The following is a 27,120-nucleotide window of genomic DNA, read 5'->3' as shown; positions in this document are numbered from 1 at the left end:
AGGACTAAAAACCAGATTTTCTAACATTGAAAACAGCAAGACTATAGCTTTGGCGACGTTGTTAGATCCACGTTTCAAGCTTGCAGTATTTTCAGATGAAAAATCAGCTGGATCCATAAAAACCTACTGCACTGAGCTCATGTCAGCCATATGGAGCAAGAAGACAAGCACTTCTGTGACGTCTGTCAGTGGAAGTCAGGAAAAAGACGATGGAAATCAGCCTCTTACAAAACAGGCAAAGTTTTCTATCTGGGCAGACCTTGGATAAGATGATAGCATCCAAGAAACCGTCAGGTACGTTAAAATATATTAATCTGTAAACCATATTAAATTGGGTTTAAAAAAACACTTTATTATCCACTTAAAATAATTGTATTTTCAGGGTTAAAGGCATCTGCTGTCATATTCAATTACGTGTTAAAACACTTTATTATCCACTTACAATAATTCATTGTATTTTCAGGTTCAAAGACATCTGCTGCAATTGTTGAAATGAACCGTTATTTAGACGAGGAATGCATCGGACGCTCAGAAAACCCACTACTGTGGTGGAAACAAAATGAAGTTTTTTACCCTCTGTTGTCACAAGTTGTAAAAAAAACATTTTTGTGCAGTGGCAACATCGGTCCCCTGTGAGAGATTATTCTCAAAAGCAGGATACATAATTACAGAACGGACGTACCAGATTATCAGGGAAACGATGTGAACAACTGTTGTTTTTTAAATGCTAACAGATATTTAGTGCAATAAGTTTTTTTTAGTTGTTCTTAGTTTAGTTTTTCTTATTATATGTCAGGCAAACTGTGTTAAGAGCTGTTGTTTTAATAATGCCGACATATTTTTAGTACAAGTTTTTTTAGTTGTATATTTTTACTTGCATATTGTAGTTGTAATATACTTTGTATATTTTTTCAATACGTTGTATCTCATAAATTACATTCTAAAAGGTATTGGCTTATCAACTTTATAGCCCTGGTTTTAAGACTTAATAGTAACTTAACTTAAGTAAATTTTAAATGACACACTAGTTCATAAGCAATTTAGAATTACGAAATAATAATATGTTTTAGTATTGCAACTCTAACCTGTAATTTCAAAAATTAAGTTGAATTATCAGTGTTTGCGGTGACGGGTGTTTGCTGAAGTTTACGAGAGCTACGGCTGTAACGTAACTGTCACCATTAAATAATATGGTGACAGTGACAGACCGGCCGAGCGCGAGCGGAGCCACAGCGCCAGGCGGAGCCGGAGCTGTCCCCGTAATAGGTGACAAAAATAATAGGCTACTGGAACCTATTACGGCTCCGTCACGTAACGTTGGAACCTATTACGTCAAAGTAACCGTAATTTCCATCACTATTTGGTTCAAGAAACTTATGGTATGGTGGTGAGGTGGGCGGCAAAGAGCATTTGGCATAGAGTGCCAGAATAGCTCGCACCAGTCTCTATGTATAAATTTAAACTGATATGACCCACAGAACCAGCAACAGAGGTTATATCAATGTCGTCAAGATTGAAAAATTAACAGGATGATATAATTTGTGAAACTCATTGTTTTAAAATAAGTATAGCCTAAGAATGTCCTTTGACTACATAGAAATTGTTGACTTACTCTTGTCTACAATAATAATACATCATATATCAATATTATATAAAGTTTTGTAAACATTTCTTTTCCGTATTAATGTCTGTCATCCTATCTTACTGCCAGTTACCGGCATGCTGTACTCTTAGAAATTATAATTGTTTGTTTAAAACATTATTATAGTGATAGTAACTTATGGTAATGAGATTTTACAATGCGGTATTTGAATGTTTTCTCAAATTGTTTTCTGGCACGCGACGATGGTCGGAAGCATTCAAGATCAGACTTTCTAGACTCTTCTTAGGTACTAAATACACTTATACAATCACAACCATTACCTCCGTTAATTTTATAAATCAGCAAAGCTAGACTAAGCAAACTATAACTTTCTACTATTGTACTTTCTTATTTACCAACAACTAACACTACTAGTCGACATTGTTGTTTCCTATTCGCCTGTTGTTAATGGGCGATTATTAAGTTATCATAATTAACTTGCAAGTTTTGTCATTAAACATATTTAATATTGATAAATGTATGTTATTTTTCATTTCATACGAAAACATACCATTTCTCCCAATTTTACACTGTATGAACATATACACAAATTGTTCTCGTTATAAAGCTCGGCCTCTCCTTTTTAAAGAAATAAAGAAACCCTGAATAGTTTGAGATTAACTTTAGTCAAGTAGGTTTCGAAAGAAATACAAATCGAAAGGATGCCGCTATAGATATTGTCAAAACTGAAAAGTAATACAATGAATTTAGTTTGTATAATTATAGTGCTAAATTTACTGTTGATTATTCTACGTTCACGATATCTTGTTCGTGTATGTTTAAGCCCGTGTCAAAGCCGATTTCTATTCAATCAAACCATTTTGTTATTAAATTTGAATTTAGGTTATGTTGATAGGTGTATGGTTACAAACGCCGAGTAGTAGTAATATCTTGATAATTAGATTTAAATGTTTTTACTTGTATAATGCTTAAATATTAAGTTTGATATTGTGCCTGTGAAGGTGTTATATGTCTTTTTATTGAAGCTTTTAACAGTAAGTAACTTAATTTAAGTTCTTTACTATATATTTCCAGACCCTGGATCAAAGTTATTTATGTAGCCGACTAATTGTATGTTATTTTGAATTAGTAGTATAGCATAAGGACAACATATTTTAATGTACTTAAACAAAAATTTGTCATCTCAGAATCTGGGTAAGAGGAGCACACAGCTTCCACCCTTACTAGCAGTGTGAAACTGCCCATAGATTCCATCCATAAAAAGTACTAATTCTCTCACAAGAATCCTAACCTGCTTCATGAACTACTACTGACCTATTTCCTGAACTACCATTAACCTAGTCCCTGAACCAGTTCAATTAACAAAACTAAATTAATTTTATTATTTGAAAACAAAAAGAACAAATACAAAAAAATCTATAGAATCTACTTAACAGGCATTCTAAAACTAAAAATACCAGTTTTTATGTACAGTGTACTTAATTTCACAGGCCAAATGCAGAAAAAAAATCTATAAATGATCATAGGTGAAGATTACGATAAAACTTTCTATACACATTCAATACATGGTCTACTATACTACAGTATAAGCCTCATTCTTAGACCGCACCAATTTTCGGAGAAATATCGATTTTACATGTAAAATACTGAAAAACGAAGTCTACGGATGGCCGTACCTCAAAAACGTACAAGCCGATTTTTGTACAACTTTCTATACACATTCATTGCATGGTCAACTATACTACAATATAAGCTTATTTTTGGAGATATATATAGTATATATTTTACATGTCATATACTCTGAAAATAGTTGTGGCCTAAGAATGAGGACTGTATTATAGTACAGTAGAGAATGTAATGAATGTGTATAGAAAGTTTTGATCAACATCGGCTTGTACATTTTTGAGGTACAGCCATCCATATGTTTTTCCAGTGTAAAATCGGTATAGGCTATCTCCGAAAATAGACGCGGCCTAAGAATGAGGCATATATTGTAGTATAGTAGACCATGTAATGAATGTGTATAGAAAGTTTTATCAAAATCGGTTTGTAAGTTTTTGAGGTATGGCCATTCATAGATTTTATTTTTTAGCACATAGCCTAGGTTTGGCTCTAAAAATAGGTGCGGTCTAAGAATGTGGCATATATTGTAGTATAGTAGACCATGTAATGAATGTGTATAGAAAGTTTTATCAAAATCGGTTTGTAAGTTTTTGAGGTATGGCCATCCATAGATTTTATTTTTTAGCACATAGCCTAGGTTTGGCTCTAAAAATAGGTGCGGTCTAAGAATGTGGCATATATTGTAGTATAGTAGACCATGTAATGAATGTGTATAGAAAGTTTTATCAAAATCGGTTTGTAAGTTTTTGAGGTATGGCCATCCATAGATTTTATTTTTTAGCACATAGCCTAGGTTTGGCTCTAAAAATAGGTGCGGTCTAAGAATGTGGCATATATTGTAGTATAGTAGACTGTGTTTCAAATGTGTATATAAAGCTTGTACGTTTTTGAGGTACAGGACATAGATGAGGGTTTCTCAGAACTTGCCTTGATAAATGAGTACAGTATAGTCCTGAAAATGGCTGCTATAAATGGCGATTATTATCATAAAAGTAGTGTTTGTTCATTTAAAATCTTTATTTGTAGTATTATTTTCACTTTATTAAATTAATATATACTCTGTATGGGTTGTTGATGAACGAGGTTAGGATTCAGTTAGGAAAAGGTCTGGGTACTCGTTCTTTCTATGGGTGGAATCTATGGCCAGTTTCATGTCGGCCCCTTATTTATAATGAATAATTGATATTCTGTCAATTTGGAAGGTGTGAAGAGGTTTTTATTGAAATAAGTATAATGAGACGCTTCACCAGTTTCTTGCTCTTTAGTGAAAAAACTCTGAACTCTTTAGTGAAAGAACAGTTAAATAGGATGGCCATTGCTCCTCGAGCATAGGCCATTGTAGGTGAAATCTATGATTTTGTAATAGTAAATTGCAATATAAAATAAGTATTATACTACTAAGTTGTCGTTAAGTTAAACCGTATGGAGTAAGTTTTTTGCTTATTTAAAACTGAATAGGCTAGTGTATATATAGACCTAGTATAGATTAAAAACAGTGGAAAAAATTATAAATAGTATATATATATATATACTGTATAAACATACATAATCATCACCACTGGTTTTGGGTTGTTTATCAATAGTTCGTGGGATCAAACAGAGGGTAGAAACACCAGGCAGAGTACAATAAGCGGACCCGGTTTATATATCGCTTATTACAGTCACCGATACTTATATAGAATAACAGAACTCGATATCAACGTATCTGCAATACTACACTAAGGTCACATGTTTCAAATTAATAAAAATACTTTTAACAATTACTAATGTCATAAATAATAAAGGAACCGTAACCATTAATCAAACAATAAAACTAAAACAGGTGATAGAATAAATGACTTTTAAATAATAAAGAAAACGTAAAAACAAAACAATCATTTTGAAACTGAGAAAGACATTATAAGTCACCTTTCAGTGTTATTTTGTATAGTTTTCTAAAATGAACTATCTTTTTTGTTTAAAAGAAGTTACTTATAGAATAAATTGAGTGTAAAATATGTAAATGCATGTATAGTTGGTGCACATGATTTATTTATTGTTCAAATTAATTACTATTGGTTAATTACTATTAGTAGAGGCGTCCCTCAAGGATCTGTCTTGGGACCGGTACTTTTTATTCCATGCTAACCAACGATCTCCCAAACTATCTCCAAGAGCTTAGCCAGGTACTCATGTATGCTGATGATACTGTCCTCCTCATAGCAAATAAACAAGTACAAGAACTAGAAATAGCATCCTTTATCGCTCTAAATACAGCAAAACAATATTGTAATCAGAATGACTTAGTATTAAACGACCATAAGACTCAACAACTAAACTTTGGAAGAAGAACAATTGAATTTACAGGACTCCCAGAAGTTGACGTAGATAATAAAGCGAAATACTTGGGAGTAACTATTGATGACAAACTCACCTGGACACCACATATTGATAAAATTTGTTCAAAACTTAACTCCTGCGTCTATGTCCTTAAAAGACTAAAGGCTACCAATACTCAGGAGATAACTAGAATTGCCTATTTTGCACTTTTTGAGGCTCATCTTCGATATGGCATAACAGTCTGGGGCAACTCCTCAGCAAAAAATGTGCAACGTATCCTGGTAATTCAAAAAAAAAGCGATTAGGATCTTAGCCAACCTCAATCCACTTGACTCCTGCAGAAGTACATTTAAAGAACTAAAGATACTAACATCAGTATCCCTCTACATCCAGGAAGTTATTCTTTACACTACTAATCAAAATCTAAAAAGAACAGGACAGCTCCATTATTACAACACCAGGCATGGAAACAATTTCATTTTGCCGAACCACCGTCTCAGCCTATATGAAGAGAAGCCAAGCTACATGGGACCAAAATTGTTTAACTGCCTTCCTGACTACCTGAAGAAGATCTCCAGACAAAAACATTTTAAGAGGAAACTTCAAGAATGGCTCCTGGAGTGGTCTTTTTACTCGATCAAAGAATTCACTGACTTAAAACAACAACATCAAAATTTGTACAATTAAAAACCACTTTTGTATATAAAATATGACTTTACTACCATGACGCCATTGTATTTCTCCATGAAATTACAAATAAAGAATTTTTGATTTGATTTGATAATTATATCGATGGGTATATTAATTAAATATTGTTTGATAATATTGATATAAAAAAAACCGGGTCACTTATCGTACTCTTCTCGAAACACCTACAATTGTGTTAGAACTTAAAACTACCTAGTATCATAACTGCAGAGTAAAACAAATATTAAAACAGCCAGTAGGTGGGATAACATATAACAAAATTCAACAATACATAAATTGAATAATTATGATAATTTTATCGTGTGACAACAAAATAACAACCAATATTACAACAATAACAATAATAACTGCTGAAGCAATGATCAATAGATAACAAAATATTAATAATAATAACAACAGAAAAAAATTAAGCGTAATTGGAAAAATTAATTCCAACCATGTTCCTGAGTTACAATAATATTGCTAAGGAATTGTGATACTCATCTCATCTTGAAAAGTGCTATCTTCCAAACATGTGCCTTGATCTGGTTCGCTAAGGAACTCTGAGCTGAGGGCAATAAACCACACCGACCAACATATTTTGAAGGAGTATAACATCAGCCACAGACCTTTGTAGTTGTAGAACAGGTGGATGCAATAAAAGTTACAGCTTATTGGCCGGAAATTTACGATATGAATGCCCCCGCCATTCTCAAAGACTTTCTTTGGATGACCTTCAGTCGGCTAGATATTTGACCAGGTAGGTTACTATAACTTGTCTGACCAGAGAGCAGAAAAGTATCTTTATGGCATCTGGACTATGCAAACTCTCTTGTAGACCTTGAGATAAATCCAATAGTTGATTTGCTCTCCTGCAAACTAAGTTAATATGGGTTTTGTAATGTGAGATGTTTGTGAAAAGTAACACAAAGTTCCCTGATATTACTAATTCGTTGGAGAGGCTATCCAAGACATACTGAAGGAGGATTGGGAACCTTGTTTGTAGAATGTGACAGCTGAGCACTTGTTGATGTTTGTTTGTGTAACACCATTCTATAACAGAGTATGTGACCGGGCTTGGTCTTCCGGTGAGGATTCTTTGGCAACTATTATATAGATGACACAATAATAATTTAGTACTTAGTAATCTAAATATGAAGCTTTATCAATTAAAAAACATTAACCATAGGTTAAGCCTACTTCAAATGTTCAATACAAACATACAAATAATATCATCAGTCTTTCGGTTTATCATTTGATGACTGAAGATGACTTTCCACAATAAGGCCGAGATGTTTCAGGAACATAATTGTGTAAGCAATGATTCAATGAAGTGTGAACTGGAAGTTTTTGACGTTAGTTATGACACGGTTTGCATAGTTTAAGAACTAGGAATACAAAATTAATGTAAAAGAATGAAAATAGTCTCTATTGAGCTGTTGTATCTAGGCATGTGGGAAAAATGTACCTGACTAGATGTAAAACTACTGTATGTGATATAAGGTTGAAATGAATATTTTCTTATTCTTATATTTATCTGTATGTTTTATTTTAATACTAACTACATAAATTATCCTCTCCTGAATATGCCTTGTCCTGATACATACTTCTATTTCAGTTAGAGTGACGGGTCAGGATTGCCAATGGGTCTGCTGACCGACCCGACTGGACATGGGAGACCGACCCAATTTATTGTCAAGTACCACAACATCATTTGTGTGACTGTCTACTTGGTTTCGCTTGTATGGTTCGGCCTCTTGGCACACAACAGTTTCAATGCTGGTATGTTCACAGATTTCTAAATAATTTATTTATGGTCTTGTTAATATTATTTATGATGAACAAATTTTATTATTAAGTTCGAGTGCTGTATATTTTGTTATTAAGTAGTTATTCATATTAATTTTTTTAGTTAGTAATTTTTTACTACTTATGATAAAGGAAAAAGAACTGTAGAGCTGGTAAATACTGCAGTCAAGCTACTTCTGTACTGGTATTGCTGTAGATGCAGCAGTTAATAATCATTTGAAAATTTGTCGTTAGATGTAGATATTTTATTTCAAAATGAGTGTCACGTGACAGAAGAACAATCACCCTAAAGATTTTAGTAAGTTTGATTTTTATTTCTTAGTTTTTTCTTTTTGTAGGTATATAATTTTAGTGTGACCAACTAAATCAATACTTATAACCAAAATCTGTAAAATTAAAAATCTTGTAATATTATTTATTTTTCTTACACGCTATGGCAATAAAGTTTATTCTTTATGTTACATTGGCTTTTTATCATTTTTATCATACTAATATAAATAGTTATGAAGCTTACTTTAAATTGAAAACTTGTAACACGTTCAAGTTTTTGAAACTTTGCAATAAATTAACTAGTCTGCCTGTTAAATAGGCTATGTATAAATCTGCAAACTTAAGTAAAAATAATAATTTTGCAATGAATTTGGTGACCTTCACTGCAGCCTAGGGGGAGTCTGAGGCTCTAGCCTAGAGGTATTAGGGATCAACAGAAATTTACAAATGGGAATGCTTTCTGCGTAGAAGTACCAAAACACTGAATTAAAAAAATATATATAAAAATAACAATTCTTAAAAAAGGATTACTTGACTTTTTTTTAGTTCCCATTGTATTTTTTCAATCAGTACGCCTTCTGTACTTGGTACTTATATTTCTTAAATATATTTGGATTTCAAGTCTGAATAATTCCATTAATGTTTCACACATGTACAAAATCCTTTGAAGAATCCTGGAATCAATTATTATTGTTTACTAGGGGTATATTTAATGTATTATTGAATTTTTAGTGATATAGTGGCAGCTCCAAGAATGACTGAAAATATTGTAAAAGAACAGCAAGTAAAAAATGCCAGTTCAACAGTTTTACATAATGCTGGTAAACAGATAGATTCATACGTTAGTGAAATCCATGTAATTTTGTATGATGGACGTGCATGAACACTTCTCTATTAATACTTGTGTGGTGTTATTCATGTATTACATTTCCATTTTCGTCACTATCCAGCCACCTACTTTTCGGAGAATGCGTTACTCCCAGGGTTGGTGAAGGGGGAATTTGATCTTGATGGAGAGGCCAAGGTGATGCTGGGAGAACTGGAGCTGGAAGCTCAAAGGTTCCAGGAGTCCATGCCTGTCTCCTGGCTCACTGCCAAGATGACCCGTCTTAGCCTAGACACTTATACACACAACTTCACTCTCAACTACCCCCTCGGCAAAGGCACTGTGAGTTGAGTAGCATTAGTTAGGTCATGACATCTTTTATATATATATACTATATATAGTAATTTACTTTTTTGCAAGTACATGAAAATGATTATAGAGACATTATTTTGGAGAGTCCATGAGCATGATGATGTAAGGAGTTAGAGGTAGCGTAGGTCAAATCCTGTCTGTGACCGTAGCACTTTTTATCAGTATCATCTACCTTATACTGTATTGACTTCCTCCTTATACTGTTTGATACGATCCTCACACAGGCCAATGGCCCATGAGGACCGTCAGAATAGGCCTTGAAAGGGGATCGACCTATCATCACAAAAATAACGGTAAGGGAAATATAAGAAATAAATTGTACTCTTTAAAGTTGAAAATATAATGTGGATAAATAAAAAAAAAGTAAAAATGAAGGTAGGTTTATGGGAGATAAAACTCCTACACTTGTCTTAGGGGTTCTTTTCTCAAACTTTCAGGTCTCAAACACTTCAGCTAAGCAGAATGGTAGCTCTATTAACCGGATTATAAAAATATAATTCATCTCATTAGGTCAATGGACAAGATGTCAACGTGGTCTTCATGGTGTTTGGAAAGATGTTCAGGAATCCTGCCCCAAAGTATGTTGATTGTTTCTCAGAGATTGTACCCTCGTTTAATGAAGGGATATTCTTGCAGCCGCCCAAATAATTCCCTATTTATTCTTGTTTTTGCTGTTTTGATAATTCATGTATCGTCTTCTGCCTGAAGGCACAGCAATTAGTCATACAGCAGACTGGCAGTATCCACACTGGTTTTGGTCATTCATATATCGTCTTCTGCCTGAAGGCACTGTAATAGTCATACAGCAGACTGGCAGTATCCACTGGTTTTGGTCATTCATGTATCGTCTTCTGCCTGAAGGCACTGCAATAGTCATACAGCAGACTGGCAGTATCCACACTGGTTTTGGTCATTCATGTATCGTCTTCTGCCTGAAGGCACTGCAATAGTCATACAGCAGACTGGCAGTATCCACACTGGTTTTGGTCATTCATGTATCGTCTTCTGCCTGAAGGCACTGCAATAGTCGTACAGCAGACTGGCAGTATCCACACTGGTTTTGGTCATTCATGTATCGTCTTCTGCCTCAGCAATTAGTCATACAGCAGACTGGCAGTATCCACACTGGTTTTGGTCATTCATGTATCGTCTTCTGCCTCATCAATTAGTCATACAGCAGACTGGCAGTATCCACACTGGTTTTGGTCATTCATGTATCGTCTTCTGCCTGAAGCCACAGCAATTAGTCATACAGTAGACTGGCAGTATCCACACTGGTTTTGGTCATTCATGTATCGTCTTCTGCCTGAAGGCACTGCAATAGTCGTACAGCAGACTGGCAGTATCCACACTGGTTTTGGTCATTCATGTATCGTCTTCTGCCTCAGCAATTAGTCATACAGCAGACTGGCAGTATCCACACTGGTTTTGGTCATTCATGTATCGTCTTCTGCCTCAGCAATTAGTCATACAGCAGACTGGCAGTATCCACACTGGTTTTGGTCATTCATGTATCGTCTTCTGCCTGAAGCCACAGCAATTAGTCATACAGTAGACTGGCAGTATCCACACTGGTTTTGGTCATTCATGTATCGTCTTCTGCCTGAAGGCACAGCAATTAGTCATACAGTAGACTGGCAGTATCCACACTGGTTTTGGTCATTTATGTATCGTCTTCTGCCTGAAGGCACAGCAATAGTCATACAGCAGACTGGCAGTATCCACACTGGTTTTGGTCATTCATGTATCGTCTTCTGCCTCAGCAATTAGTCGTGCAGCAGACTGGCAGTATCCACACTGGTTTTGGTCATTCATGTATCGTCTTCTGCCTCAGCAATTAGTCATACAGCAGACTGGCAGTATCCACACTGGTTTTGGTCATTCATGTATTGTCTTCTGCCTCAGCAATTAGTCATACAGCAGACTGGCAGTATCCACACTGGTTTTGGTCATTCATGTATCGTCTTCTGCCTGAAGGCACTGCAATAGTCGTACAGCAGACTGGCAGTATCCACACTGGTTTTGGTCATTCATGTATCGTCTTCTGCCTGAAGGCACTGCAATAGTCATACAGCAGACTGGCAGTATCCACACTGGTTTTGGTCATTCATGTATCGTCTTCTGCCTCAGCAATTAGTCATACAGCAGACTGGCAGTATCCACACTGGTTTTGGTCATTCATGTATCGTCTTCTGCCTGAAGGCACTGCAATAGTCAATACAGCAGACTGGCAGTATCGACACTGGTTTTTTGTTTAGTTTTACAATTTTTATTGTTTGTGTTAGAGAAATTTTTCCAAACTGTAACTTGTTAAGGATTTGCACTTCCAAGAGACAGCAGTGAGCTGTTGTACTCATTAGTATTAATTATTTTCTCGTGGCACACAAATAGGACGTTTGATCTATAGAAATAGAACTATTTGTGCCTGAAGTGAACTTGTTACCTAGATTTTTCTGCAAGTAATTTACCCTACAACACATTTAAACTTTTACTGTCTCACTGAAGAACAAAATGAAATAAGAATTTTTAGTGTATTGTAAAAAACTATTCTTAGTATATATCACCATCAATTAACATTTCAAAATTTAGTGTCGTTAAATAAGTTAGGAATCTATTGAGAGTTTAAATAAAGATTCTTGACCAAAGAAATTGCTTGGTATAAAAATCATCAAAGGTTCAGTTATTGATCCTTGGATAACTCCACAACTGCTTTTACGGTCAACAAAATATTTGTTTGGCTAGAGCATCTGAAGAAAATAACAAAATATCTCTCCTACAGAAATTTACTGGGAAGAACGTTTATGGTATCTTGAGAGCGCCACGGAGTGCCAGTACCGAAGCAGTTGTGGTGACAGTACCGTACCGCCCGCCAACCAGCGTACACCCCACCACTGCTCCAGGGCTGGCACTTATGCTGGCACTGGCACAGTTTTTTCCGACGTCAGAAGTACTGGGCCAAAGACATCATCTTCTTGGTGACTGAACATGAACAGCTCGGTGTTCAAGCTTGGTTGGAGGCTTATCATGACACACCTCCCACCGGTATGTAAGCACAGATATCTTTGAGGAACTTTCACTATGGAGTATAATAAACTAAACCATAAGCCACTGATATAAATTCTTTGTAATATGTAACTATAGGTTAAAAACAAGGAATTTTTCTGAATAATCATAGAAAGTTTTGTATCCTAGAAGTGTATTCAACTAATTATTTTTCTATTAGCACTTATTTACCATCAATCGATCATTTAACCCTTTTAGTGCTGCAGCCTCTGGCTTTCTCTCACACTCAAGTGTATTAGCCAATTTAATTTAAAATGCAGTGGTTAAGGAAAAAATCTTGAAATATTTATTTAAAGAGATTATTTTACATTTCTTTTCCATAAAAAATATTAAATAAAATATAAAACAGTTCAAGTTTTAAAATATTGTACTTTATATACATATGTATTTTACTTTTTGATAAAATTAAGTATACAAATAATAATAAAAATACAAAAAAGTATGTACATATATTAATCTTGAAAATCAATAAAACATAAGACATCGCTAACAATGCCACAAATGAATAAAAATATAAAATGATTGAAAAACATGTCTAAACAGTTTTTGAAACACATATAATGAAATAGAATTTAATAATATCACAATACAAAATCTATAGACTAAATAAAAAAAAGACAGTAAACAATTACGACAAAACATAATAAAACATTAGCAGCTAATGTAAAAATCAAACCAACAGAATTGAATTACTTATTTTTTTGTCAGATTCATTAATCGAACAGTGTATGGATACGCAAGCTGCAAAATCAATACATTGGAACCTTTGAAACAAGAAGGGGCTTTTAAGAAATATATAGAAATGCAGACTTTTAGACTAAATCGCAGAGTTGCTCACAATGACACTTACAGGGTTAAATATTGTATATTATTTGTAATAATCATAGGTTATCAATATTATTCTCATTCAACATCAACTACTTCCTGCTCTCTGTGAGTGAGTGAGATCACAGTAGTGTTGCCGTAGGAGTGCTGGAGCACGGCTCATTGCTGGGAAGAGGTGGGGCGATCCAGGCAGCATTGAACCTAGAGCTGCACGCCTCCCGGGTCGGGTACATTGATGTCAAGTTGTCCGGACTGAATGGCCAATTACCTAACCTTGACTTGGTCAACCTCGTGCATCGCATGTGCTCGAAAGAAGGCGTCAGGCATACATTCAACAACAAGGTGCGTTTATTGTGCATCCTCTGTTATTGTGTCATTGTACGCCTTCATAAACGTGAAGTAAAGAGTAATTTGTTATCTAATTTTATACATGTAAAAAACTACAGTAGAGCGTATAAAAACTGGACTAATTAAGACTTAAGTGTTTGAATTTTCAAACATAAACTAGAAATTCCAGGTTACACTAAAAATGTAGGATGACACAGTATGAACCACAATACGTAACTACAACTACACTACTGAACAAGTGAAGCAACAACGCTGACTCATATAGACTTGCCTGCTGGGGAGAGGGGAGTGGATGGTTCAAATAAACACTTGATGTATTATTTAATGAACGTTACCAAAGAATATAACACAGTATGAACCACAACACATAACTACAACTACACTACTGAACAAGTGAAGCAACAACGCTGACTCATATAGACTTGCCTGCTGGGGAGAGGGGAGTGGATGGTTCAAATAAACACTTGATGTATTATTTAATGAACGTTACTGAAGAATATAACACAGTACGAACCACAACACATAACTACAACTACACTACTGAACAAGTGAAGCAACAACGCTGACTCATATAGACTTGCCTGCTGGGGAGAGGGGAGTGGATGGTTCAAATAAACACTTGATGTATTATTTAATGAACGTTACCAAAGAATATAACACAGTACAAACCACAACACGTAACTACAACTACACTACTGAACAAGTGAAGCAACAACGCTGACTCAGATAGACTTGCTTGCTGGGGAGAGGGGAGTGGATGGTTCAAATAAACACTTGATGTATTATTTAATGAACGTTACTGAAGAATATAACACAGTATGAACCACAACACATAACTACAACTACACTACTGAACAAGTGAAGCAACAACGCTGACTCATATAGACTTGCCTGCTGGGGAGAGGGGAGTGGATGGTTCAAATAAACACTTGATGTATTATTTAATGAACGTTACCAAAGAATATAACACAGTACAAACCACAACACGTAACTACAACTACACTACTGAACAAGTGAAGCAACAACGCTGACTCAGATAGACTTGCCTGCTGGGGAGAGGGGAGTGGATGGTTTCAAATAAACACTTGATGTATTATTTAATGAACGTTACTGAAGAATATAACACAGTACGAACCACAACACATAACTACAACTACACTACTGAAACAAGTGAAGCAACAACGCTGACTCAGATAGACTTGCCTGCTGGGGAGAGGGGAGTGGATGGTTCAAATAAACACTTGATGTATTATTTAATGAACGTTACTGAAGAATATAACACAGTACGAACCACAACACATAACTACAACTACACTACTGAACAAGTGAAGCAACAACGCTGACTCAGATAGACTTGCCTGCTGGGGAGAGGGGAGTGGATGGTTTCAAATAAACACTTGATGTATTATTTTAATGAACGTTTACTGAAGAATATAAACACAGTACGAACCACAACACATAACTACACTACACTTACTGAACAAGTGAAGCAACAACGCTGACTCAGATAGACTTGCCTGCTGGGGAGAGGGGAGTGGATGGTTCAAATAAACACTTGATGTATTATTTAATGAACGTTACTGAAGAATATAACACAGTACGAACCACAACACATAACTACAACTACACTACTGAACAAGTGAAGCAACAACGCTGACTCAGATAGACTTGCCTGCTGGGGAGAGGGGAGTGGATGGTTCAAATAAACACTTGATGTATTATTTAATGAACGTTACTGAAGAATATAACACAGTAACGAAACCACAACACATAACTACAACTACACTACTGAACAAGTGAAGCAACAACGCTGACTCAGATAGACTTGCCTGCTGGGGAGAGGGGAGTGGATGGTTCAAATAAACACTTGATGTATTATTTAATGAACGTTACTGAAGAATATAACACAGTACAAACCACAACACGTAACTACAAACTACACTACTGAACAAGTGAAGCAACAACGCTGACTCAGATAGACTTGCCTGCTGGGGAGTAGGGGAGTGGATGGTTCAAATAAACACTTGATGTATTATTTAAATGAACGTTACTGAAGAATATAACACAGTACGAACCACAACACATAACACTACAACTACACTACTGAACGAGTGAAGCATCAACGCTGACTCAGATAGACTTGCCTGCTGGGGAGAGGGGTGTGGATGGTTCAAATAAACACTTGATGTATTATTTAATGAACGTTACTGAAGAATATAAACACAGTACGAACCACAACACACTTAACTACAACTACACTACTGAACAAGTGAAGCAACAACGCTGACTCAGATAGACTTGCCTGCTGGGGAGAGGGGAGTGGATGGTTCAAATAAACACTTGATGTATTATTTAATGAACGTTACCAAAGAATATAAACACAGTATGAAACCACAAACACATAACTACAACTACCACTACTGAACAAGTGAAGCAACAACGCTGACTCATATAGACTTGCCTGCTGGGGAGAGGGGAGTGGATGGTTCAAATAAACACTTGATTGTATTATTTTAATGAACGTTACTGAAGAATATAACACAGTTACGAACCACAACACATAACTAACAACTACACTACTGAACAAGTGAAGCAACAACGCTGACTCATATAGACTTGCCTGCTGGGGAGAGGGGAGTGGATGGTTCAAATAAACACTTGATGTATTATTTAATGAACGTTACCAAAGAATATAACACAGTACAAACCACAACACGTAACTACAACTACACTACTGAACAAGTGAAGCAACAACGCTGACTCAGATAGACTTGCTTGCTGGGGAGAGGGGAGTGGATGGTTCAAATAAACACTTGATGTATTATTTATTGAACGTTACTGAAGAATATAACACAGTATGAACCACAACACATAACTACAACTACACTACTGAACAAGTGAAGCAACAACGCTGACATACATATAGACTTGCCTGCTGGGGAGAGGGGAGTGGATGGTTCAAATAAAACACTTGATGTATTATTTAATGAACGTTACCAAAGAATATAACACAGTACAAACCACAACACGTAACTACAACTACACTACTGAACAAGTGAAGCAACAACGCTGACTCAGATAGACTTGCCTGCTGGGGAGAGGGGAGTGGATGGTTCAAATAAACACTTGATGTATTATTTAATGAACGTTACTGAAGAATATAACACAGTAACGAACCACAACACATAACTACAACTACACTACTGAACAAGTGAAGCAACACGCTGACTCAGATAGACTTGCCTGCTGGGGAGAGGGGAGTGGATGGTTCAAATAAACACTTGATGTATTATTTAATGAACGTTACTGAAGAATATAACACAGTACGAACCACAACACATAACTACAACTACACTACTGAACAAGTGAAGCAACAACGCTGACTCAGATAGACTTGCCTGCTGGGGAGAGGGGAGTGGATGGTTCAAATAAACACTTGATGTATTATTTAATGAACGTTACTGAAGAATATAACACAGTACGAACCACAACACATAACTACAACTACACTACTACTGAAACAAGTGAAGCAACAACGCTGACTCAGATAGACTTGCCTGCTGGGGAGAGGGGAGTGGATGGTTCAAATAAACACTTGATGTATTATTTAATGAACGTTACTGAAGAATATAACACAGTACGAACCACAACACATAACTACAACTACACTACTGAACAAGTGAAGCAACAACGCTGACTCAGATAGACTTGCCTGCTGGGGGAGAGGGGAGTGGATGGTTCAAATAAACACTTGATGTATTATTTAATGAACGTTACTGAAGAATATAACACAGTACGAACCACAACACATAACTACAACTACACTACTGAACAAGTGAAGCAACAACGCTGACTCAGATAGACTTGCCTGCTGGGGAGAGGGGAGTGGATGGTTCAAATAAACACTTGATGTATTATTTAATGAACGTTACTGAAGAATATAACACAGTACAAACCACAACACGTAACTACAACTACACTACTGAACAAGTGAAGCAACAACGCTGACTCAGATAGACTTGCCTGCTGGGGAGAGGGGAGTGGATGGTTCAAATAAACACTTGATGTATTATTTAATGAACGTTACTGAAGAATATAACACAGTACGAACCACAACACATAACTACAACTACACTACTGAACGAGTGAAGCATCAACGCTGACTCAGATAGACTTGCCTGCTGGGGAGAGGGGAGTGGATGGTTCAAATAAACACTTGATGTATTATTTAATGAACGTTACTGAAGAATATAACACAGTACGAACCACAACACATAACTACAACTACACTACTGAACAAGTGAAGCAACAACGCTGACTCAGATAGACTTGCCTGCTGGGGAGAGGGGAGTGGATGGTTCAAATAAACACTTGATGTATTATTTAATGAACGTTACTGAAGAATATAACACAGTACAAACCACAACACGTAACTACAACTACACTACTGAACAAGTGAAGCAACAACGCTGACTCAGATAGACTTGCCTGCTGGGGAGAGGGGAGTGGATGGTTCAAATAAACACTTGATGTATTATTTAATGAACGTTACTGAAGAATATAACACAGTACGAACCACAACACATAACTACAACTACACTACTGAACAAGTGAAGCAACAACGCTGACTCAGATAGACTTGCCTGCTGGGGAGAGGGGATTGGATGGTTCAAATAAACACTTGATGTATTATTTAATGAACGTTACTGAAGAATATAACACAGTACGAACCACAACACATAACTACAACTACACTACTGAACAAGTGAAGCAACAACGCTGACTCAGATAGACTTGCCTGCTGGGGAGAGGGGAGTGGATGGTTCAAATGAATACTCCCAAGATCATTGTCCCCCACAGTGCCTGTAAAATACTGTTCTTATGTTTAAAGCAGGCGTTTAGATTATCGACTTTTGGATCATTGACGCTCTATTGTACCTGTAAAAGTTACTAGAGTATTTTATTCAGGACAATGAGTTCAGTTGATTGCTACCGGTTTTGAATTACAATAACATTTTAGATAACCATTAAAAGTTGAATAATTGCAAAATTAGAATTATATATTGGTAGTGTCATTTTTGGAACTGCCAAAAACAGTTTTTATAAATTGAAATTTTTTTGAAATTTGATATAAAATCTTTAAATTAGTCATAATTTTGAAATTGCGAGTATATACGAAGGCCATCCGGAAAGTAGTACCCGTTTCCACCGCGTAAGGCGCTGACGACGCGAGTAGCCGCCGGACAAGGTCAGATCGCTGCAGTGGCTTGTCTGCCTTCTCTGTTACAAGTTCCGTGACGCTAGCATTGCCTGTGTTGTTTCTGTGGCAGTTCATAATGTTTAAAAAAATTGAAAACGCCGCCAGTTGTGAAGTGAGGGCTGTAATAAAATTTCTCAACGCAAGAAACGTTCGACCTTGTGATATTCATCGCCAATTAAAGGAAGTGTATGGAGACAATGTGATGGAAGAGTCATCTGTTCGGCGCTGGTGTCGTAATTTCAACTTGGGGAGGGGGAACACACATGACGATGAGCGTTCAGTGAGACCATCTGTCATTACAGATCAACTGCTGAGGTCAGTAGACGAATTCGTGAGGAACGATCGGCGCGTCACAATTGATGCGCGTCTTCAGATTTTCATCTCTTTACAAAACTTAAAGAGTTTTTGGCGGGAAAAAGATTTGACAGCGATGAAGAACTTAAAGAAGGCGTGACTACGTATTTCAATCGGCTGGCGGCGGAGGAATATGACGCTGGAATATAAAAACTCGTCACACTTAAATGCTTAAATTTGCTTGGAGATTATGTGGAGAAGTAGTTTAAAGTATGCTCTTTTCAATAAAAATGTTTATATTTGTTAATATTTACTTCTGTGTCTTTATTTCACAAACGGGTACTACTTTCCGGATGGCCCTCGTATTATAACTGTTAATACTGAATTAGTATTTATCATGACAATTATTGTACAAAAGTACAGCGCTGTAATGTACATTAGTATTTGCATTAAACATTTTTAAGTAAAACATACAAACAGACAAATGATTAATACAGTAATATACAACATATAGAGTAACATAAAAATATTCAACCCCAGGTTGAGCGCCACAGTGTTTTTAGCCATCTGTCCATTCTGGCCACACATTTTTTTTTCATGCACTTGTTGAAAAATGTGTTTTTCTTGCTTCTTATCAATAGTTAGGTATAAGTTATGTGAAAAATCTCAATATCTAAGAAATACCCATAAGTGGGTCTCATGGCCTGGTGGCGTGGACCCAAAAAGTAAGTCTTTACCATGGAGCCATGAGACCCACTTATGGGTCTCGCTGATACCCATAAGTGGGTTCCAAGTTTATGTTTAGAAAATATTAATTCAATTATAATACACTAAATAGTGCAAAAATAAATACTTAGGGTTTAGTAAAATTATGTTACAATATGAATCAGCAAAAAGGAGGATTAATACAACCAAATACAAACCAAAATTAGAACATTTTACTGGTTCAGGGTGAAAATTCTGATTTTTACAGTCAATTACTACAATTATGACAATTATTTAGTTCAGAGGCTATAGGTATACTGTTATTTTTGAGGTAAAATTTCACTTTGATTTCTTTTTAGCGACATGGTTTATAAAAAAGCATTCTTTGCACATAGGTACTCCACACTGGCTACATTTAGTAGAAGTCTTTTTGGCATTTTGTTGTGCCAATCTTCGTCCAAATTCACGGGATTTCTTCTTATAACACGATGGACATCTGATGCGTTTGTTGTTTGCAACCAGCAAGTGAGGTAATGGTTCCGGGTGGCCTACTTCTGGACTGGGTGTATAAATGCACATTTTTACTATGTCTTCCTTGAAAGTGGTAATGGAACAATTATTTTTAGTTACAGTCTTATAAATTGACCATGCATTCACAATGGAAACATTCAGAAGTAGGTCAAAGGCCACTTTTCTGTACCATTTTACTGTCTTAGACAGTTTGAGTACGCGCTTATCTGATCACTCAGGTCTATGTACGATTTACCTGCATTGTAGTCCATAACTGCTACTGTTTATTGCGCACTGTGACTGTTCTCATTTTATCAACATGTTTGGTTGTAATCATGAGGACATCACGCTTGTCTTTCCATTTAAGTATGACTACATTCTTATCGTTTTTCTGAGCTGATATCTCACCTTTTTTTAATTTGCATTTTACTACATCAGGTGGATTATTTTTTCGGTCTTTCCTCAGGGTTCCTACTAAGTGGGTGTTTTGATTATTTAGGGCTTCTGCTAATTGTACACTATTGTACCAATTATCAGCATATAAAGTTCTTCCACAGTCCAAATAAGGTGCCATAAGCTCCATTATTACATGTTCTGAAACGGGATGACCTACAATTGAATTTTTTCCAGCGTACACTTTGTACTGTAGCGTATAACAGTCTTTAGTACAAAGTTTAAAAATTTTGACACCGTATCGGTGCGCTTTATTTTTGAGGTATTGTCGAAATATCACTCTTCCGAGAAAAGGTACGATGCTTTCATCAATGCATACACTTTTCTCGGGAATCAATACTTGCTGAAAGTTTTGTACAAGAGACTGTAATAGATTATCGATCTTGGCTAGTCTGTTGGCTGGATTAGCCATGTTATTGTCTGCACAATGAAACATACTTAGTATAATTTCAAATCTGTTCCTGGACATAACTGTAGAGAAATTAGTAGAGTACAATTTATCTTCACTCCAGTAATCATTAATTGATGGCAATCGTACCAATCCCATCCACAATATAAGGCCTAAAAACTTGTGCATTTCATCTGGTGTCGTGTCAACCCATTTCTTAATTCTAGCATAAGGGCTATGTACATTTGCTTCAATTTGTTGTGCTGCGTAACAATTTGTTTCTAACACCAACATATCTATAACGCCACTTGTTACAAAAAGCTTGAAGTAATCAAAGGGTTTACACTCAGACATAGTGTCAACAACATCAGGGTTGATGCCCACAGGTTCACTGTCTGGGTTAAAATCAAAACTATTGAGACTGTCCTCATTTCCTACACGTCCCCAAGTCATATTTCTAGGTGCAATATGATTATTTGCTAGTAATGGTTGAGGCGCATTATTGCGATTCCTTATGGTTTCGTCACTGTCATTATCACTGTCAGATAGCGGAGTCAGGCCGAAGACAGCCAACGATCAGTGCCGAACAACAACAGCAGCATCAGCCCCCCAAAAGGACAAGTAAATTAGTAAGATACATTGGGAACTTAATTAATAAAAATAGTAATAGCTGCTCAGGGTTTATTATTTTTATATTCTTGTTTAGTTAAAAAATACTTTTTTTTTAAGTTTCGTATGTATTTAACGAGTGTACGTTTACTTTGGTTGATTGAATAAGTGTTTGTTATGGTATTGGACAGACACAGTCTACCATTGTATATGTTGCACACAACTTTGTAACTAACTGTATAAAACCTGAATGTTTAGTTCTCAACATAAACATTTTTAGAGAAAGCTTTTTATTTAGTTAATTCATGGAGACTTTGTTTGTGCTTTTAAAGTACACGATAAAACTTAATTATTTATCTATTTTTAATAGTTTACTATTTGTTTCTTAGTTTTTAAATAAGATTATTTTTCTTTACAAATGCAACATAGTTTCATTCATTAAATGGAATAGAAGTGGGTTTTTTTATTTATTTATTGATAAAGCAATGATACAATAATATTTATTTACCTTATATGTATCACTAGAGTTTTGTTTTTAAATATGAAAGATATATTTTATTTGTGTATTTTGAATAAGAAATATTTTTAAAGTTTATTTTCTTTAACAAGTTACTTAAACACTTAAATTAAATTGTAATGTTTATTGTTTTAAATCTATGCATAAGGAACATATACACACAATTGTAAGGATGATGATGATTGTAAATAATTCCCCTTATATATGTGTATATGTGTATGTATGGACTTGTATTTGTGTGTGTATATTAATTATATTGACATTGTTATGTCACAAATCTGATATAATTTTCTATGTTTGTTCATGTCAGAGGATTTAATATCCTCTCATCGTTAATATTATCTTATTAAATTCAAATTAAGTTATGTTATAGTCAGATATCATTATATTACCCCAGAATAAACAGAAGTATGCAGTAACCAGATATTATATTTGAACCAGTAATACATTTAGTTTATACTACCAATGGTTAACATAATTAATACTGAATAGAAATGTAAGACTTGATTTAAATTCATGTAGTTAGTTTTTTTTTATAGGATTAATAGAGTATGTTTGTTGTAAGGTGTCCTCTAGCATGCTAGTGTGTATATGTTGTTAGTGTTATACTAGGGCTCAGTGTGTGCTTGGGAATGAGAGAGATTGCATGACAGTACGTTGTGTGTGTTAGTGAGTGAGTGAGTGTGCGCGAGTGCGTGCGTGCGTGTGTGCGTGCGTGCGTACGTGTGTGTGTGTGTGTGTGTGTGTGTGTGTGTTTGTGACATTCTATTTATGCGATGATTGGTGCTTATTTGTTAATAAAATACCAATATTATATCATTTGTTTATATCAGTATAAATTATCTGTGTATAATGCACTTATTAGACAGCACTTATACTTATACAACTGTATAGAAGTTTATAATGAGTGTTATTGTATTATTTTATAGTTTAATGTATATTCCATTTCTAAGTAGTTTCTAAATTGATAATTATGAGTTCGGAAAAAATATAGGTTGCAAAACATAGCGGATCGGTGGGAGGCTACTAAATAAATGGAGTCACCTAACGACTTGGATATTTCTAGTACTGTTGAATGTCTAGAGTTTGAAAATAGTTTTGATTTTAAATATTTTTTTTCTAATAATTTAAATAACGTAAATTTAAAAATTTTCCATTTGAATATAAGAAGTTATTCAAAAAATATTGATAGTTTATTGGTTTATTTGGAATCACTCAACAGAGATATTGATATTATCGTTTTAACCGAGGCCTGGGTTGGTGACGACATGATAGTGTCGCATCTCGACGGTTATGAGGTAGTGAAGACTACAAGGAAAAGAAATCGTAACGATGGTACTCTTGTCTATGTGAAGAGGTCCTTATCTGTCGTGTCCGCTGAGGTAGCAATGGGTGATGTTTATGGGCTTACGTTTGATTTTGTTTTTTATGGTAGGAGATGTAACTTAACTGCTTTATACAGAACACATGACAGTGACACTGACCTATTTATTAACGAACTGGAACGGTATTATAGTAGAACAACAAAGAATAAAACTTATATCTTTTTAGGTGACATAAATTTAAACTTACTGAACACTGATATGTATGCAGAGCGTTACCTTAACATTTTGACAGAAACTGGTTTTGTGAGTTGTATAAATATACCCACACGTGTGACGGGTGACAGGGACAGTGGCTCGTGTATTGACCATATATTTGTTAATCATGATAATTTCCATAACGTTCGGGCAGCTGTCTCACACACAGGCATTACGGATCACTACAGCACTGCGCTGGAGATACAGTTCAGTGCTTCAAGAGTTAGGGTGCAACAGACAAATAATAGCTATATAGATACAAGTATATTTCGGAATATGTTAAGAAATGAAAGCTGGAATTCGATCATTTTATCAAATGATATTGAAACTAGTGCAAACAATTTTAAAAATATAGTTGACGAAATTACGCGCAAGGCAAATAAATCAAATATGGGTGGTTCTCGTCTCACTAAGTTAAAACCTTGGATCACGCCTGGTTTAATTAGGTCAATTAGAAAAAGGGACAAGCTAAGCAAATTGGTTAAGAAACAACCTTTTAACACAGAACTTATTAACTATTTTAAACGCTATCGAAATTCCTTAAATAACTGCTTAAAAGAGACTAGGTTGATTTACTATAGAGAAAAAATAAATCAGTGTGGGAATAATCAACGTTTATTTTGGAAGACAGTTAATGAACTGTCAGGAAGAAATAAAAATAAAGATTCTTTCCCAATAGGGAAATATATGCAGGGGACGGACAGTAACATTACTCACTGTGACTATGTGGACATAGCCGACGACTTCAATAACTATTTTTCAACAGTAGGATGTAACTTGGCAACTGCAATCGACTCAAGCGGCCCACCAGTGTTATGTGACGAGGATTACTCTACTGACTCCACTTTTACTTTAAGCACTGTAACTGAGACTGACATTATTGAACAGGTTAACAACTTACGTGGACTGTCCGCGCCTGGGTGTGATGGTGTATCAGCCTCCCTTCTCAAAAATGACATTGAATTTTTTTTGAAACCATTATTGCATATCTTTAATTTGAGCATTATTTCAGGCAAATTTCCATCTGTTTTTAAATTGGCAAAAGTTATTCCGCTCTACAAAAATAATGATTTCCGTACCAAAAGTAATTACCGTCCAATATCATTATTAAGCGTATTTTCTAAAGTACTCGAGAAAATAATTAAAAATCAATTAGTTAAGTATTTAAATAACAATAATATTTTAACCTCATGTCAGTTTGGATTTAGAAAAGATAAAAACATAACAGATGCGTTGTACATGCTGACTAAAGGAATTAACGATGCTATTAGTTCGAATAGGCGTTGCCTCATTGTATTTTTAGATTTGGCTAAAGCATTTGACTCCATTTCACGGAGTAAGCTCTTACAAAAGTTACATTGTATAGGCTGCCGAGGTAGCACATACTTATGGTTTGAGAGCTACCTGTCGGACAGGAAGCAATATGTATCGATCTGTGGAGCAAAGAGTAGTGAACAGCAAGTAGACTACGGAGTCATCCAGGGAAGTACACTTGGTCCCATTCTTTTCCTAATCTATATTAACAATCTTGCCAATCTGTATGTGGAGGGTGAGTTGTTTCTCTTTGCAGATGATTCCGCAATACTATATGAAGGAAAGAATTGGGGAGAAGTCAAAACTAAGACATTACGTGGCTTATCCATAGTAAAAAAATGGTTTGATCAAAACTTATTATCTTTAAATGTTTCCAAAACGAAATTCTTGCCAATTTCATTACGAACTAATCATGATTTTAATGAAAATAGTCTAAAACTTCATTCCTGTGGCAATTTCACGAGTGAAACATGCGGTTGTGACACTATAAGCAGTGTCGATTCATATAAATATCTAGGAATTATGTTTGACAAACGGATGCGTTGGGCAGAGCACATAGATTACATGAAAAACAAATTAAGAAAATTTATTTTTGTATTTAGGCAGCTACGTGAAATTTTAAATTTTAATGAATTGAAACTTGCTTATTTTGCTTATTGTCAATCAATGTTATTGGTTGGTATTATAGCTTGGGGTGGTGCCTATAAATCAGTATTAGAACCTATAAATGTTGTCCAAAGAGCCATTCTTAAGACTGCCCTGTGTAAAGGTAACCGTTATGCATCATCTGCACTTTTTAATGATATGGGAGTTTTGGGGGTCAGGCAGCTATATGTAAAAACATTGGTTTTGTATATGTATAAAAACAATAACACAATTTTTAGACGAACTAACCATAGGTACGGAACTAGGATTTCGGTTTCAGTAAATATTCTAACAGATAGATTAACTAAAAGCTTTACATTAACTAATTCTCATTATATAATGCAAATTTTGATTAGAAATTTACCGAGACCATTAACTGATTTTTATAATATAAAAATTGGAATATTTAAGAAGCTACTGGTTAATTGGCTTACGGATTTGGGAGGGGAGGCAACGGAGAACGTTATTGCATCCAATTACAGATAGGATTTTCTTTTTCTTTTACTTCAAGCTCATGTCTGTTACTAGCCTATGCCCCGTTACCTTACTTACTCTTTTTTTAGCTCTATTGTAATGGGAGCTAGGTTTATTTATTTATGTGTGTACGTGAGTGTGTTAAGTGTGCTACATATCTGAGTTATATATGATTAAAACTTATCGGCAATGTGGGTCGACCTGTCTTTTCAACGACTCGTGCCCACGCACAGGCTTGCCTATGTGGGTACTTTTTTCCTATATTTTAAGTAATGTTAATGTTTTAATCATACTTGAAAATTACTATAGTATATATTACTCTATTATGGAACTGTAATTTCTTTATTTGGAAATAAATAAGGTTTTGAATTGAATTGAATTGAATTGTCTACCACTTAGATTAGCAAAAGGTTGAAGGCGTCTACCTCTGTAGTTTTGAGTCGATTCGTCACTAATAACAAATTCGGGGTCAGCATCACTATCATATAGACCGAATAGCCCATTGTCACTTTCTGCATCACTCCACTCCATTTCAAATTACCACTAACATTCCTTTCACTTCTCAATAAATACTCTAACCTCAAACAGCACACAAATCATCATAAAGTTATAGGCTAGTCTAAAAA

At 35.3% G+C, this 27,120-nt stretch overlaps 1 protein-coding gene across 1 annotated transcript in view; it reads left to right on the top strand.

The window, feature by feature from the left end:
* The first annotated feature begins 2,216 nt into the window (after window positions 1-2,216).
* Window positions 2,217-27,120, top strand: part of LOC124353474 (glycosylphosphatidylinositol anchor attachment 1 protein) — a 74,178-nt gene continuing 49,274 nt past the window's right edge. Inside the window, 6 exon segments of the mRNA XM_046803317.1 lie at window positions 2,217-2,335; window positions 7,851-8,014; window positions 9,262-9,479; window positions 12,289-12,438; window positions 12,440-12,551; window positions 13,540-13,739. Coding sequence (XP_046659273.1) covers window positions 7,876-8,014; window positions 9,262-9,479; window positions 12,289-12,438; window positions 12,440-12,551; window positions 13,540-13,739 — 819 coding nt within the window. The 5' untranslated portion in view covers window positions 2,217-2,335; window positions 7,851-7,875.

Source organism: Homalodisca vitripennis, chromosome 2 (genome assembly GCF_021130785.1).
Source record: "Homalodisca vitripennis isolate AUS2020 chromosome 2, UT_GWSS_2.1, whole genome shotgun sequence".
In the NCBI taxonomy this organism is placed as follows: Eukaryota; Metazoa; Arthropoda; class Insecta; order Hemiptera; family Cicadellidae; genus Homalodisca; species Homalodisca vitripennis.
Note: the sequence above shows the minus strand (reverse complement) of the source record. Positions and strands in the feature narration are given on the sequence as shown.